General features: G+C 56.2%; 1 protein-coding gene across 1 annotated transcript in view; it reads right to left on the minus strand.

Moving 5' to 3' along the window:
- LOC140430960 (astacin-like metalloendopeptidase) overlaps positions 1-17,772 on the minus strand; it is a 665,106-nt gene that overhangs the window by 70,366 nt on the left and 576,968 nt on the right. Inside the window, exon 13 of the mRNA XM_072518803.1 lies at positions 8,718-8,949. Within this exon, the coding sequence (XP_072374904.1) occupies positions 8,718-8,949 (232 nt within the window). The remainder of the gene's footprint in view (positions 1-8,717; positions 8,950-17,772) is intronic.

Raw genomic sequence — 17,772 nt, forward strand, 5'->3', positions numbered from 1 at the left:
CACCGCGACACCTCGGACTCCCCCCCTTCCGTCCCAGGTGCATCGGGTGGGCAACGGGCAGGACAGGCTGGCAGCTCGCCATCCCAGTCGCCCGGGCCGCAGCCTGGCCCATCTAGGCCAGGACTCCCCAGGAAACGGCCGCCAAAGGGATCCAGTGTCAGAGGGCAGGAATCACAGGAGTCCACCTCCAGTTCTGCTGTACCGTCTGGGGAACCACGTAGACGTAGTCAAAGGGCCCGTAAGGCCAAACAATTAGACACTGAGTAAGTTGGCACGGGTGCAGGGCACAGATGAGTTTTAGGGGCTAGGGCACGTGCATGAACTCCTTTGGTTATTAAAGTCAATGTTACACCTACCGAAGCTGCCTTTGTGCTCTGTCCAAAGTGTGCGGGGGTGTCATGTACGTTGAGCGCAAGTGTGTGTGTGAGGGGTGGTCTTACCTCAGCCCCAGGTGAGTCTGCCCCCTTCCCCCTGGGCCGCCATCAACATCCCCCGGGCAGAGGACGGGACCGTGTGCTGCAGTGTCACAGCCGCATGCAGGGATGGTCCGGGTGGATGGTGGTACTGTGGCCATGGGTCAGACATAGTCCAACGATGTAGAGCCAGGAGCTCATCGCAGGGCGGGTTGTCATCATCCTCCATGGCCTGCGATAGACACGCGTCCACCCGCAACTGTGTGTGCCCGGCCCGTTGTGCCGCAGGTGGATCGGCAATGGGGGGGGGGGGGTGGGGGTGGTGTGCATGCGGGTGGGGTGTGTGGGGTTGGGGAGGGGGGTGAGGGTGCTGGGTGGGTGGATGGGTGGGGGGTGTGGGTGGTCGGCTGTTGCCATGGTGTGCGGTCTGTGGCCATACTACCCGATTCCCACGCCCATCTAGTCAGTGAAGCGGGCGTCTATCAGTCTGTCCTGTGCCCGCTGGGCCAGCCGGTAACGGTGGACAGCCACCCGCCTGTGTCTACCCCGTCTGCCCTGACCATTGCCCCCACCCCCCTCATCTGGGGAGGACTGGGCCTCTTCCTGCTGCTCCTCCACTCCGCCCTCCTCTGCCTGCGGCACATCGCCCCTCTGCTGGGCTATGTTGTGCAGGACGCAGCACACCACAATGATGCGGCCGACCCTATCTGATCGATACTGGAGGGCACCCCCAGAGACGTCCAGGCACCTGAAACGCATCTTCAGCACGCCAAAGCACCTCTCGATCACTCCCCTTGTCGCTACATGGGCATCATTGTAGCGGTTCTCTGCCTCATTGCGTGGCCTCCGTATAGGCGTCATCAGCCACGATCGAAATGGGTAGCCCCTGTCGCCCAGCAACCAGCCCCTCAGCCGGGGATGGCGTCCCTCGTACATGCCGATGATGTATGACCGTGCCAACACGTGTGAGTCGTGTACACTGCCTGGGTAACGGGCGCAGACGTGCAGGATCATCATGCGGTGGTCGCAGACGACCTGTATGTTCATCGAATAGGTCCCCTTCCTATTGGTGAACACAGCACTGTTATCTGCAGGTGGCCGCACGGCGACGTGCATCCCATCAATCGCGCCCTGGACCATGGGGAACCCGGCCACGGCAGAGAAGCCCACGGCCCGGGCATCTTGGCTGGCCCGGTCCACAGGGAAGCGGATGTAGCGGTGCGCCATGGCATATAGGGCGCCTGTCACTGCCCGGATGCACCGGTGCACCGGTGTCTGCAATATGCCGGACAGGTCCCCACTCGGTGCCTGGAATGACCCCGTTGCATAAAAGTTCAGGGCCACCGTAACCTTGACGGACACGGGGAGAGGGTGTCCCCCGCCAGTGCCACGCGGTGACAGGTGCGCCAGCAGGTGGCAGATTGTGCCACGGTTTCCCGGCTCATCCGGAGTCTCCGCCTGCATTCTCGGTCCGTGAGGTCCTGGTATGACTGCCGGGGCCGGTACACACGGGGCGCCCTCGGGTGCCTCCGTTGCCGTGGGGCCGCGACGTCCTCCTCCCCCTCCTCGTCCAGTCGGTCAGGTGTCCCTCCAGCCTGGTCGGCTGCCGCCTGCCCCTCTGCGGCAGCCTGCGCCGCCTCTCTGGCACGCTCCTCCTCCTCCTCCTCATCCAGGGCAACATGGACATTAGAGGCTGCCGCCATGGCGGCCAACATCGCTGACTGATCGGAAAACATGACGGCCTGGGGGGGGCGGGGAACGACGGCATGTCATCATTGCCCATACCCCCTCCTCCCCCCAGCCAGGTGGCATGGACCGCATGGGTCCGACTGTTGGAGGCTGGCACCTGGCCAGGTGGACCAACTCACTTGCACCCCCCCCCCTCCCCCCACGTCCCTCCCCGGCACGGACCCCACCCTCCTCCCCGGCACGGACCCCATCCCCCCATCCCCCTCCCCGGCACGGATCCCGTCCCCCCATCCCCCGGCACGGACCCCATCCCCATCCTCCTCCCTGGCACGGACCCCATCCTCCTCCCCGGCACGGACCCCATCCCCCCACCCGGCACGGACCCCGTCCCCCCATCCCCCGGCACGGACCCCGTCCCCCCATTCCCCTCCCCGGCACGGACCCCATCCCCACCCCCCTCCCCAGCACGGACCCCATCCTCCTCCCCGGCACGGATCCCCCCCCCCCATCCCCCTCCCCGGCATGGACCCCCCCCCCATCCCTCTCCCTGGCACGGACCCCATCCTCCTCCCCGGCATCGACCCCATCCCCTCCCCCGGCACGGACCCTGTCCCCCCAACCCCCTCCCCGGCACGAACCCCCCCCTTCCCCCTCCACGGCACGGACCCCATCCTCCTCCCCGGCACGGACCCCATCCTCCTCCCCGGCACTCACCCCCCCTCCCGGCACTCCCCCGGAGCCCAGCCCACTCTAACCACCGCCCCCCCCCGCCGCACACACACGCACAAAACCCTGCACACACCTCTCCCCCACACATTCAGACTGTGGCCACGCCATCGCCTGCCCAGCGACCAACCCCCCAGGCCGTCACCCACCTCCACGCTGGTCATCGTAAACCTTGAGCACTGGTTGGCGCCGATTGAAAGGTGGTTTGATTTATGCCGACGTGACCCGTCATCACGTCGGCGGGACTTCGGCCCATCCGGACGGGAGGATATCGGCAGCCCCAAAATCCATTGCCTTGCGCCCACCCGTGCCATTCTCCGGGGTGTGCGGCGCCATTGACGCCCCGTCGACTTTTCTCCCTTCGGAGACTTCGGCGGGCGGAATTCACGGCGGCCAACCGCCATTCTCCGACCCGCTGGAGGGGGGGTCGGAGAATCTCGCCCCAGTTTTGATCTGTCTGTGAACAGACTAACAGTTTCTCTCAATACAGTTTAGTTAAAAAGATTTGCCTGTGAACAGAACAGCAGTTTCTGAAAAAACAGTAGTTTGACACAGGCAGGTTCTTCAAGCAGGTTCCTGAAGAATCTTTCTCTCTCTCAAAGTGGTTTATCCAATACATCTCTGTACAGTAAGTATTCCTGGGCTGGCCAACTGTATTTGAAAGTGAATTTTGACCTGAGATGGATTTTACTTTAATGGAGATAAAAGATAGCGGTTAGGAATTAGTTTCATTTCATTATTAAGCATTTTTTAACTGGTAATTATAAGGTAACGTAAGAAGATGAAGGGCCTAAAGGGAAATGCCAGTACTGTCTAAATATGAGTTAATCTTTGGGTGTTGGCTGGAAGGGTCCTTCCAAGGCTTTGAGTTCGGCTGCAATATTTCAATTATCCTCACTGAGAGTGATCTCGGACAATGTCCTTTAGAAGGGAAGCCATTTGAACCTGCATGTACATCTATGTTGTACAGAATAGCAAAAACATAATCAGACACTGAAATGAATATTCAGTATTATAATGTTAGGCATCGTCCTGTTTAACCTGTTTTTTCCCTTATTTCCCCTTTCTTTGATTTTTTGCAATTACATTGTGTATTCATGGAAAGCTGTCTTTGAAGCAAGTGGCCTGTGTCTTTAATTCAAGCAGAGGATTCCATCAATAGGAGAGATTGCTTTGCTAGTCTGTGCTAGTTTATACTGGAGCTGGAGACTGATCAGAACCAATGACAGAGATTGGCTGGGAGTTATAGAATCAAAAAATTTACGGTGCAGAAGGAGGCCATTCGACCCATCGAGTCTGCACCGGCCCTTGAACTTAACCTTTTTTTGTACTCTAATGGGCAATTTATCATGGCCAATCTACCTAACCTGAACATCTTTGGGCTGTGTGAGGAAACGCAGACAGGGCGAGAAAGTGCAAACTCCACACACAGTAACCCGAGGCCGGAATTGAACCCGGGACCCTGGAGCTGTGAGGCAGCAGTGCTAACCACAGTGCCACTGTGCCACCTGTTGGTTTGATTGATTTGGCTGCTGGCTAATGAACTGGCCCAAAAAGATGTGCTCTGCCAGGTAATTGGATCTGATCCCACTGGAATGTTTTTCAGAGCTACAGTGTTGAGTATGGTTTCAGCTTTGATCTTGGCAACCCAGGAAAGGACCTGCTATCCTCTCTGTTTTTCTCCAGAAAGGTTATGTTTCAAAACTGGCAGAGAGCCTGTGTGAATCTATGTACTGTCAGACTGCAGAACTGACCAACACTCTCTACAGAAAGATAGAGGTCTGAATGTGAACCTCAAGCTGAAGGCCTAGTTTGATGAGAAATAAGGGGCGGGATTCTCCGACACCCCCAGCCGGGTCGGAGAATTGCCGGGGGGGCGGCGTGAATCCCGCCCCCGCCGGCTGCCAAATTCTCCGGCACTGGAAATTTGGCGGGGGTGGCACATTCGCGCCACGCCAGTCGCTGGCAGCGGCCCGCCCGGCGATTCTCCGTCCCACGATGGGCCGAGTGGCCGCCCGTTTTTTTGCCGGTCCCGCCGGCGTAAATTAGAGTAGGTCCTTACCGGCGGGACCTGCCCTCTGACATCCCAGCCCTTCTGCTGCTCCTATCTCCACCTGCTGTACCGGGACGGCTGTGTTGTGCGCAAAAGTGAGTGTACCAGACGCCTCATCACTAAAGTGCCCAACCGAGGTGAGTGTCTCTGCGATGGTGGAGGGTGTTGGAGACAGCAGTGGCGTTGTGTCGTGCGTATCGCCCTACTCTGAGTCCATGGTACTTTGGGGTGGCGGTTCGTCTCCACCCATCCACTCTGTGTCACTGTCCTGTATTTTGGTTTCCTGGGTAGGGGTCTCCTGGGTAGGGGTGTCCTGGATAGGGGTCTCCTGGGTAGGGGTGTCCTGGGTGGGGGTGTCCTGGGTAGGGGTCTCCTGGGTAGGGGTGTCCTGGGTAGGGGTGTCCTGGGGAGGGGTGTCCTGGGTAGTGGTGTCGTGGGTAGGGCTGTCCTGGGTAGGGCTGTCCTGTGTAGTGGTTTCATGGCTCGGCTGCGACGGCGGCCTGTGGCTCCCCCCCTCGTCGCTGGGTGGCACACGCCTGTGCGCCACACCCGCACGAGACGGGGGCGTCGTCTCCCTATTGCTCCAGATCTCTCCATCTCCCGTGGTCGCCCTGGGGCATCCTGCAGGCGTTGCGTGCCAGAGGGTCCGGGTCTCTCCGTATCCCATGGTCGCCCTGAGGCATCCTGCGGGCGTCGCGTGCCAGAGGGTCCGGGTCTCTCCGTGTCCCGTGGTCGCCCTGGGGCATCCTGCAGGCGTTGCGTGCCAGAGGGTCAGGGTCTCTCCATATCCCGTGGTCGCCCTGGGGCATCCTGCGGGCGGTCGGCATCTGCGGGGATGGATGCCTTGACGTTTGCTCCTGCGATACACAATGAAGCATGCATGGTTAGACACGCAGGCGGTGATCAGGTGATATGGGGGAGGGGGATATGGGGGAGGGGGGATATGGGGGAGGGGGAATATGGGGGAGGGGGGATATGGGGGAGGGAGGATATGTGGGATATGGGGGAGGGGGGATATGGGGGAGGGGGGGAATATGGAAGATATGGGGAGGGGGATATGGGGGAGGGTGGATATGGGAGGGGGATATCGGGGATATGGGGGAGGGGGATATGGGGGATACGGGGAGGGGGATATGGGGACGGGCTGTCGGTGGCTCACTTGCTGGTAGGCCCTCGACCTCTGCAGCGGCAACCTCCCGGTCCTCAGGTCCGCCAGCCAGTTCCAGGGCCCTTTCCTCATATACGGTGAGTGGCCTCTCATCAGCTGGGCCCCCTCCAGTCCTCTCATGCTCCCTATTGTTGTGTGCGCGCTTCTCACCCTGGCTGCCCTGACGAGGTTGTTCACCTTCTCGTGGCACTGGGTGTTTGTCCATGGTGTCAGAGCCACAGCGTTGATGGCCTCTGCCACCTCCCTCCACAGACGCCGGCTGAGGCGTGGGGCAACCCTGCGACTGTGTCCGGGGTGCAGGGACTCCCTCTTCTACACCACTGCATCCAGGAGCGCCTCGATGTCGCGGTCCTGGAACCTCGGGGCTGCGTGGCAGGCGACCATCTTGTCGGGTCTTCCGGGGTGGGGGGGGGGGGGCGCGTCTTTTGAACTGTCACACCGTGCAGCGTCGTCACCGTCCACGTCGGGTGACGCCATCACGAATGGCGTCACGCCGCTCCTAGCCCATTCGATGCCGGAGAATTTGCGTTGTTTGGGGGGGCCTGACGCCGGAGTGATCTGCGCCGTTTTTGGCGCCAGGTCCCGGACATCGCGCCAGTTTTCGGAGAATCCCGCTCCTGGTGACTGAAATTATTGGGCAGCCAAGGACCAAAGACTTTGGGTATTTTTATAAGAATAATTGGTTAATTCACTTGTGTTGTGACTCCAGGGCACATGGGTGTTTAACAATAATTTCTTCCACAAAATAAGAAAATGTTCATAACTCCCCTGTATCCTTCAATATTTGCAAATCATGAAGCCTGCCAGTATGATTTGATCTCTGACAGTCTCAACAAATAAACAATGATGCAGACATGAATGGAATGAAATTAGTTTTTGCCATATTTACAAGTGAAATAAAAATTTAGAAAGCCACCTGTGCTATCTTTGTGCTCTCAGGAAGTCTTATAATAATGGCAATGGAATTGGACATAGAGGTTGTGGCCATGATGCAGTCTCCCTGTTTGACAAGAAGGCTCAGGTGTAGCCTGCTTGTAGCTGCAGCATTATCAGCTGATGGCAGGTTTCACCACTAATAAGTATTCTCCACTGCAGAATCAAACTTTATTCCTGTGCATGCTGCCAGAATATTAAATTTTAATTGTAATTTCATGGGGAATAGGAAAGAATAAAAGAATGGAAGTGATGCACACTTTCGGTTCCACAGTAAGGAACAGCAAGCCACTGAAAAACTTCCACTCCATGTCAAAATTCTTGAATCAATGACCAGGGGCGAAATTCTCCCCAAACGGCGCGATGTCCGCCGACTGGCACCCAAAACGGCGCCAATCAGACGGGCATCGCGCCGCCCCAAAGGTGCGGAATGCTCTGCATCTTTGGGGGCTGAGCCCCAACATTGAGGGGCTAGGCCGACGCCGGAGGGATTTCCGCCCCGCCAGCTGGCGGAAACGGCCTTTGTTGCCCCGCCAGCTGGCGCGGAAATGACATGCCGGGGCGGCGCATGCGCGGGAGCGTCAGCGGCCGCTGAAAGTTTCCCGCGCATGCGCAGTGGGGGAGTCTCTCCGCCTCCGCCATGGTGGAGACTGTGGCGGAGGCGGAAGGGAAAGAGTGCCCCCATGGCACAGGCCCGCCCGCGGATCGGTGGGCCCCAATCGCGGGCCAGGCCACCGTGGGGGCACCCCCCGGGGTCAGATCTCCCCGCGCACCCCCCAGGACCCCGGAGCCCGCCCACGCTGCCTTGTCCCGCCGTTCAAAAGGTGGTTTAATCCACGCCGGCAGGACAGGCAATTTATCGGCGGGACTTCGGCCCATCCGGGCCGGAGAATCCAGCGGGGGGGCCCGCCAACCGGCGCGGACGGATTCCCGCCCCCGCCGAATATCCGGTACCGGAGACTTCGGCAACCGGCAGGGCCGGGATTCACGGCAGCCCCCGGCGATTCTCCAACCCGGCAGGGGGTCGGAGAATGACGCCCCAGAAGTGAAACTTATTGGCATATCTATTATGCGATGCCTGCCAAGAACTGCTTATTACTGCAATCACCGATGTGCCATATCATAAGTGCTGGTAGATATCTACAATGGTTCGCAGTGTGGGTTTCCATGTTCCCAGGCTAGGAGTCTCTCTTTCAAATCGGTGTCCAATGGTTGACTTCTAGAAGTGGACATTGGGTGAGAATTGATTGTGAAGCTTGTGGTAAACCACTGTTGCACCTGTATTCGGTGATGTAAGGTAGGACCTGTACTACAGGTTCGCCGGTAGTCCCTGCCTGCTGGCTCCGCCCAGTAGGCAGAGTATAAATATGCGTGTACTCCATTCAGCAGCCATTTCGCCAGCTGCTGTGGGAGGCCACACATCTTAGAGCAATAAAGCCTCAGTTGTATCCAACTCTTGTCTTTGTTCAATTGATCGTGCCTCAATGCTCTCCTTTAGTTGACTTTATCTGCTAACACTCTATATAAAACCTCATGTGTGGAGCCAAATGATAGCAAATGACTCCAGGTATCTGAGAAAACCGATTTAAAAAAATGAACACCTTTAGGAAGCAGCGAACTTAGTGGAGTTAATTGATGAAAAAAGCTTACGTAAAAAGTTTTTTTCCAAAGTTGAGTTCTGTAACAACAATGAAGACACATTGAGTTTTAGAAGTTGTGTGTTTTGAACACTTACTCAGAATACTGTCATAGGAAACTTTAAATCCACGTCTAGGTTTTGACGGTTTGTGTCGGAATTCTATCACAACTGTACGTCCATAGGTGGTCAAATTTGAAGGCAATGTCGTATCATCACAATATGTTCCTGCAATGCGAGGAGGAGTTCGAGCAGCATCACGAATGATCATGCTATTTTGTGTACAGTTGGTGTCATTCTTGAGATTAACTCCTTCAAATTTTATTCTTACCTATTAAGAAATAAGAACAAGAAAATATGTTATGCTAGTTTTTAAATATATTTTACACTTTCTAGCCATGACTGTATGACAAATTTAAATCAATTTAAATCAGGATATTTAAAATATTTGAACCAATTTAAATGACTGCTAAAAGGTGCGTCAAGTAAGCTAATGATATGCTGAAAATCTCTTTACTGTATCCTGCTGCAGATCAGGAACAGTGAAATTTCGACCTACAAAGGAATTTGATCCAAACATAGTGGGTGGAATCTCCAATATTTTGGCAAAAAGTCAGTTTCAGCTGGAAAACCAGAGAGAATCCTACCTGCGTCGTTGGTGAGAAATCGTGCCGTACCTTCAGGCGCATAAATAAAAATTTCCAGAAGTTTAAAGAAAATATTTTTATCTGAAGTTTTTCATCTGAACAAATAATGCAACAAAACCAAGGCAGCTCCACAAAAATGTTTCAACATACATAGATACAGAAGGGGACACGAGAACAGCAATATGGTTGGGCCATTAAAATCCATTCGACTCAACTAGGTGCTCATATATGCACTGCCAGAGAACCAGGAAAGGAAAGGTAAGGGGCTGGATTCTCCATTTTGGAGACTGATCTTTTACGCCAGGAAAACTGGCGTAAAACGGGCACCGATTTCCCATTTTGTTGGGGGCTAGCAAGGAGGGAGCTCCAGCTGCCGATATGGCCCTCAGCACTTCCGGTTTTGAGGCCGCACATGCTCACAGCGCGGCTTGCAGCTGCCGCGCCGTGCTTCACGGCGGTCTCAGCCCGCAGACCTGGACCACTAAACTAGTGCCTCCCTTTGGCCGCTCACACACCCTGATCCGCCCTCCCACAGTGCCCCCAGCCCCGAATGAAGCCCCCCCCCCCCCCCCGACTGTGGCGGCCACGGACTGAGTTTGCAGCCACCACGCCGAGCACAAATAACCCATGCCGTCAGGAGCTTGTCTGGTCGGGGACAGAGCATTGCGGGGGGGTGGGGTCCTCAGGCAATGGCCTGAGGCCTTGGATAATTGGCGTGGCGTACTCTTAGAGTACACCGCTTTCCAGGAGGCGGAGAATTAAAAAACCGGTGCCGCTCCCGATATGGGCGTCAAAACAGATTCTCCGCCCGTCGTGAATGCGATTTCGGCATCAGGGAGCAGAGAATCCAACCCCAGCCTTCAAAACATGGTAAAATTATGCACACCTTTCCACACTGCGATTGATCACAGATGAGAATTCATGTTAAGATCTTCGCACCATATTTGGGCACGCACCACAATAACAGATCTCCCTCAACTCCAGCAACACCAGAGGCATCCATAACACACTGTAACATCCTTCCCTTGGATATCAGACCCATCTGTATCCCTACAGGAGTCAATAACGGATTCTTTAACCCCACCACAGCAAAATTAAAATATTACAAAGAAATTTGCAAAACCCTGATTCAAGAAGGATATTTTACATGTACCACAAGAAGCAACAAATCGCAAATCAGGACAGAACGATCATCTTTCCACATATTTATACACATTTATACAGAGGCAACTAGTAAATATTCACATCACCAATTCAGTTTATAATTAGTGCCATCAACGCCTCCCATCAAAGTATTAAGACAGAGAAAAGCAAAGGAAAACTACCAGGAGCAGAATCTCAGAGTAAAAAGGAGCAGGACACAGCAACAGGCCCACATTCTTCTGATGCACACCCTCCACCTGATGATAAAGAAGAGAGAAAACTGCTCATTCAGACAAATACATTTCACAACCATAAGGAGGGCAATGGGATATCAACCACAGTACAGCTCCTGATCCAGGCCCACACCCACGTGCATTTAGGAATCAGTCGACAAAGGATACTCAAAGCACATCAAGACTCAGACTCTCAGAATGTCTCCAATAAGTGCCTGCGAGAAGGGATGTTCCAAGCATAAGGGGGCAATAGGATGCTAGCCACAGTCCTCGACCTGGCCTAGTCCAGCACATTCTTGCACATAGGAGTCAGTAACCCCAGAATACCTAGCACCCAGCTGGCCCCTCTCATCAATAACCGCACCTTGGGGCTGGTGCAACGCACCAGCCCCACTGACACCAGATAAATCACATCAACCTCAAGCAATGAGATCCCACCACTGAAGAGAAGAGGAACCGTCAAGCCATCTATTAATTGGGCGTCTTGGAGGGGCTTAATTCCCTCCCGACCAATATGATAAGGGAAACCCCCCCTTAACCCAACAGACAAAAACAGGACCTCTAACGGGGCTCTGTTCACCCAGATAAAGAGAAGAAACCGATGAAGGGGAAGAACATCCGAATTAACCAAGGAATGTTAGACACAAACAGCAGTGTATGCTACTACAAGAAAAATACTAGGGGTTAGAGCCGTGCTGCGTCAACAGAGGCAAAGACACTGTCTCCCCATGGGAAATCCAGTATGAGGAGATTTCCACAAGTTTAATGTCATGCCTGTGGTGGCCTGCCTCTAATTCACTTACCCTGACATCATATGAGATCATCAGTTGGGGGCACATCTTTTAAAAGCCTCCCCAGCTTCCAAGCCCAATCCGGGGGTTGGCGGCCCAGAAGACAGCACCAAGGTTTTCAGAGGGATTACTTTCCAAGCTGCGGCATGGGGTGGGGCAGATGTGGGAAATCCTGTACAGACAGTGACCCAGCCGGGGATTGAACCTGAGACCCTGGCACTGTGAAACCACAGTGCTAACCACTGTACTACCATGCTAAAAATTCAGGAAAAAGAAACAGGAAAAGAAATAGAAATGAAAGGGAAAGAGAGGTTTTCAAAAAGAATTGGAAATGAAGAAAATTGACTCGGATCAATGGCAGAAATGGAAAAGGATAAAGGGAGAACAGCGTCATATCCCACACGGGATTTACGGAGTGGGAATGATTATTTTCCCTGTGGTTCACACGGAGTATGAGCTCCGTGAGGAGGGGGACACACACCTCCATTTGGCTATGTATAAAAGGTTGGCCAGTCAGGCATTGACTGAGGAAAGACCCGGTAGGGATCTGCCAGGAGTTGTATCTAACTTTACTGTAAATAAACCAAAGTTCTTTAATCTTACTCAGTGTGGACTCCCCTCATCCTTATTAAAAATAGTGCAACTTAAAATGCTGGAAGTTAAAGCAGAGACACTAGACCAGGATGAGGGAAGAAGTAATTCTAGACCTGCACCTAGTGGGGAGATGCTTGGATTTATACAGGGACTGCCAAAATTTGACAAAAAAAGATGCTGAGGTATTTTGTTATTTATCTGAAAAAGTAGCGAGACAAATTAAACGGTCTCAAGATATTTGGGCGCTGCTTTGACAGAGTAAACTTGTTGTATTGCTGGTGAAGTCAATGTGACTTTGTCAGAGGAATGGTCTGGGGAGTATGATACAGTGAAGAAAGCTATATTGAGTGCTTATGAGTTGGTACCGCAGGCTTACAGACAAAAATTGCAAAATGTAAGCAAACATTTTGGACAGACTTGTATTGAATTTGAAAGGTTTAAACAAAGTGGTTTTGATAGGTGGGTGAGAGCATTATAATAGAAGAAACATGTGAGGCTCTTAGAGAAGTATTTCTGTTGGAAAAATTCAAAGATGTATTGCCTGCAATGAAAATAACTCATGTGGAGGAACAAAGCGTAAAAACTGTGAGGCAAGCCACAGAGTTTGCTGATGACGATGAACTGGTTCATAGATCAACCCTTTTTTTCTGACACACTTTTAAATCTGAGAATGATAGAAGATGGGAGGTGCAAGAAAAGACAGTCAAACAAGAGAGAGAATAGTTAAAAATTCCGAGGAGGCTTTGCCTCAAAGTTAAAAAGGCGGCACTGAGAGAATGAGAGAAATGAGGAAAGTTAGATGCTTTCATTGTAATTAACTGGGCAGCAACAAATCTAATGTTGGGAGTTAAATGGTAAGCCAGTTGGAGTTATAAATCTTAAGAAAGGAACTACTAAATCAGAGACTGGGGAACAAGAAAAGCTGGAAGGGTTTGTACATAGAAAAAACAAACAATAGCTGTGAATGAAGGGGTGAAAATGTGTGCACAACTTGTGCAGAGGCAGAGTGACCAGCAGGTGGCTTGTGGGTTCAAGGGTTTTGGATGTGAAGGGAAACTTTTTTCATGTTTACCAAATGGAATGGGGAAAAACATTAGAATTGAAAGACAATGGGCAAAATTCTCCATTATCGGCGGAAAGTCCGCCGATCGGCGCAAAAAACGGCGCAAATCCCACTTGCGTCACGTCATAAAAATGGGCCGATAGTCTCCGGCCCGAAATGGGCTAGCAGCGACGTAACGGGATCCGCGCTTGCGCAGTGGTTCACGCCGTGCAGCGTCATACGTATGACGCTGCACGGCGTGACGGCTCATAAGGCCGCGCAGCTCCCCCCCCACCCGACCGGAACAGCCGACCGCAATACCCAACATGATGGCTGGTCGTCGCTCAGCCCCGAGGTTCGAGTCACGCGATGTGGAGGCGCTCCTGGACGCGGTGGAGCAGAGGAGGGACGCCATGTATCCCGGGCACGGTCGCAGAGTTGCCCCACGCCACAGCCGGCGTCTGTGGAGGGAAGTGGCAGAGGCCGTCACCGCTGTGGTCCTGACACCACGGACAGGCACCCAGTGCCACAAGAAGGTGAACGACCTCGTCAGAGCAGGCAGGGTGAGCCTCCCCCATATCCCCCCTCCCCCATAATCCCCCCTCCCCCATATCCCCCCTCCGCCATATCCCCCCTCCCCCATATCCCCCCCTCCCCCATATCCCCCCTCCCCCATATCCCCCCTCCCCCATATCCCCCCTCCCCATATCCCCCCTCCCCCATATCCCCCCTCCCCCATATCCCCCCTCCCCCATATCCCCCCTCCCCCATATCCCCCCTCCCCCATATCCCCCCTCCCCCATATCCCCCTCCCCCATATCCCCCCTCCGCCATATTCCGCCTCCCCCATATTCCCCCCTCCCCCATATCCCCCCCTCCCCCATATCCCCCCTCCCCCATATCCCCCCCATATCCCCCCTCCCCCATATCCCCCCTCCCCCATATCCCCCCTCCCCCATATCCCCCCTCCCCCATATCCCCCATATCCCCAAGTGAATCCAGCCCTAACCTTAACCTTTGCAATGCACGCGCAACCGATGGCGTGCATTCATATACCTGCCTAACACTGTTGCCTTTTACCCCTGCCACCACCCCCCCCCCCCACAGGAGAAGCGCGCACACAACAATAGGGAGCATGTGAGGACTGGAGGAGGGCCCGCTGATGAGAGGCCACTGACCGTACACGAGAAAAGGGCCCTGGAACTGGCTGGCGGACCTGAGGACCGGGAGGTTGCTGATGCAGAGGTCGGGGGCCCACGAGCAAGTGAGCCATCAACAGCCCGTCCCCATATCCCCCCTCCCCTATATCCCCCTCCCCCGTATCACCTGATCACTGCCTGATGTCTAACCATGCATGCTTCATTGTGTATCGCAGGACCAAACGTCCAGGCACCCATCCCCGCAGATGCACACCGCCCGCAGGATGCCCCTCGGAGACCACAGGAGACGGAGAGACCCGCACCCTCCAGCATGCGACGCCCGCAGGATGCCCCTCGCACACCACGGGAGACGGAGAGACCCGGACCCTCCAGCATGCGACGCCCGCAGGATGCCCCTCGCACACCACGGGAGACGGAGAGACCCGGACCCTCCAGCATGCGACGCCCGCAGGATGCCCCTCGCACACCATGGGAGACGGAGAGACCCGGACCCTCCAGCATGCAACGCCCGCAGGATGCCCCTCGCACACCACGGGAGACGGAGAGACCTGGAGCAACAGGGAGACGACACCCCCGTCACGTGCAGGAGCGACCACCCAGCGATGAGGGGGGCAGCCACAGGCCCCCGTCACATCCGAGCCAGGACACCACTACCCAGGACACCCCTACCCGGGACACCACTACCCAGGACACCCCTACCCGGGACACCACTACCCAGGACACCCCTACCCGGGACAGCACTACCCAGGACACCCCTACCCGGGACAGCACTACCCGGGACAGCACTGCCCGGGACAGCACTACCCAGGACACCCCTACCCGGGAAGACAAAATACCGGACAGTGACTCAAAGTGGATGGGTGGAGACGAACCCCCACCCCAAAGTGCCATGGAGTCAGAGTGGGACGAAGAGCACGACACAACGCCACTGCTGTCACCAACACCCTCCACCATCGCAGAAACACTCACCACGGTTGGGCACTTTAGTGATGAGGCGTCTGGTGCACACACTGGTGCGCACAACACAGCCGTCCCGGTACAGCAGGTGGAGGTAGGAGCAGCAGAGGGACCGGGCGTTCGGAGGGCAGCCCAGGCCAAGCGAACATCTGCCGATCAGATGGATCCCGGGTTCCTGCAGTTACCACACCCACACATAGATCCGATGCAACCACCGACATGGAGACGAGCGAATAGGGTGACGGGTGGCTTGCGGCGGCTGCGGTCGCAGGTGGAGGAGTCCACCCGCGTCCAGGAGCTGGGAGTGGTCCCGGTCATGCGTGCCACCCAGGCTGACACCGCACGGGTGGCGTCCGCGGTGGAGGCAATGGGTGCGACGGTGTCAGACATGGGGAACGGTTTGCGAGGCCTGGGGCGCAGGCGGCGTCTGTGGCCCAGGGAAATGGCTGTCCTCTCACAGGAGGCCATGAGCCAGTGCCAGCGCCAGATGGCAGAGGCGCTCAACGCCATAGCCCAGTCTCAGCAGGCCATGGCCCAGTCTCAGCAGGCCATAGCCCCAGTCTCTGCAGGCCATGGCCCAGTCTCTGCAGGCCATGGCCCAGTCTCAGCAGGCCATGGCCACAGTCTCAGCAGGCCAATCGCTGGAGGGCATCGGCGCCAGTGGCCATGTGCGAGCCGGCGTCGCACTGTCACAGACAGGGTTTGACAACCCCCTGGGCTCCATGGCTGCAAACCTGCAGACCCCTGTCGATACCAGCACGGGCCTCCCAGGACTGGCAGCGCCAGATGTCCGGGGCGCGTTGGATGGCCAGTCCGTTCGCATCCCCCACCCATGTAGAGGCCTGGGGCCATCGGGCACCCCAAGGGAGGAGGAGGTGGTGTGGTCCGTCCCGGCTCCCTCTGTAGGGGGAGGTCCCGGTACACCGCGACACCTCGGACTCCCCCCCTTCCGTCCCAGGTGCATCGGGTGGGCAACGGGCAGGACAGGCTGGCAGCTCGCCATCCCAGTCGCCCGGGCCGCAGCCTGGCCCATCTAGGGCCAGGACGCCCCAGGAAACGGCCGTCAAAGGGATCCAGTGTCAGAGGGCAGGAATCACAGGAGTCCACCTCCAGTTCTGCTGTACCGTCTGGGGAACCACGTAGACGTAGTCAAAGGGCCCGTAAGGCCAAACAATTAGACACTGAGTAAGTTGGCACGGGTGCAGGCACAGATGAGTTTTAGGGGCTAGGGCACGTGCATGAACTCCTTTGGTTATTAAAGTCAATGTTACACCTACCGAAGCTGCCTTTGTGCTCTGTCCAAAGTGTGCGGGCGTGTCATGTACGTTGAGCGCAAGTGTGTGTGTGACGGGTGGTCTTACCTCAGCCCCAGGTGAGTCTGCCCCCTTCCCCTGGGCCGCCATCAACATCCCCCGGGGCAGAGGACGGGACCGTGCGCTGCAGTGTCACAGCCGCATGCAGGGATGGTCCGGGTGGATGGTGGTACTGTGGCCATGGGTCAGACATAGTCCAACGATGTAGAGCCAGGAGCTCATCGGAGGCGGGGTTGTCATCATCCTCCATGGCCTGCGATAGACACGCGTCCACCCGCAACTGGGTGAGCCCGGCCCGTTGTGCCGCCGGTGTATCGGCAATTGGGGGGGGGGGGTGGTGTGCATGCGGGTGGGGTGTGTGGGGTTGTGGAGGAGGGTGAGGGTGCTGTGTGGGTGGATGGGTGGGGGGTGTGGGTGGTCGGCTGTTGCCATGGTGTGCGGTCTGTGGCCATACTACCCGATTTCCCACGCCCATCTAGTCAGTGAAGCGGGGCGGTCTATCAGTCTGTCCCGTGCCCGCTAGGCCAGCCGGTAACGGTGGACAGCCACCCGCCTGTTGTCTACCCCCGTCTGCCCTGACCATTGCCCCCATCCCCCTCATCTGGGGAGGACTGCGCCTCTTCCTGCTGCTCCTCCACTCCGCCCTCCTCAGCCTGCGGCAACATCGTCCCTCTGCTGGGCTATGTTGTGCAGGACGCAGCACACACAATGATGCGGCCGACCCTATCTGACCGATACTGGAGGGCGCCCCCAGAGAGGTCCAGGCACCTGAAACGCATCTTCAGCACGCTCAAAGCACCTCTCGATCACTCCCCTTGTCGCTACATGGGCATCATTGTAGCGGTTCTCCGCCTCATTGCGTGGCCTCCGTATAGGCGTCATCAGCACGATCGCAATGGGTAGCCCCTGTCGTCCAGCAACCAGCCCCTCAGCCGGGGATGGCGTCCCTCGTACATGCCGGGGATGGATGACCGCGACAACACGAATGAGTCGTGTACACTGCCTGGGTGACGGGCGCAGACGTGCAGGATCATCACGCGGTGGTCGCAGACCACCTGTACGTTCATCGAATAGGTCCCCTTCCCTATTAGTGAACACGGCCCTGTTCTCTGCAGGTGGCCGCACCGCAACGTGCATCCCATCGATCGCGCCCTGGACCATGGGGAACCCGGCAACGGCAGAGAAGCCCACGGCCCGGGCATCTTGGCTGGCCCGGTCCACGGAGGAAGCGGATTGTAGCGGTGCGCCGTGGCATAAAGGAGCATCTGTCACTG

Source organism: Scyliorhinus torazame, chromosome 10, assembly GCF_047496885.1.
Source record: "Scyliorhinus torazame isolate Kashiwa2021f chromosome 10, sScyTor2.1, whole genome shotgun sequence".
NCBI lineage: Eukaryota > Metazoa > Chordata > Chondrichthyes > Carcharhiniformes > Scyliorhinidae > Scyliorhinus > Scyliorhinus torazame.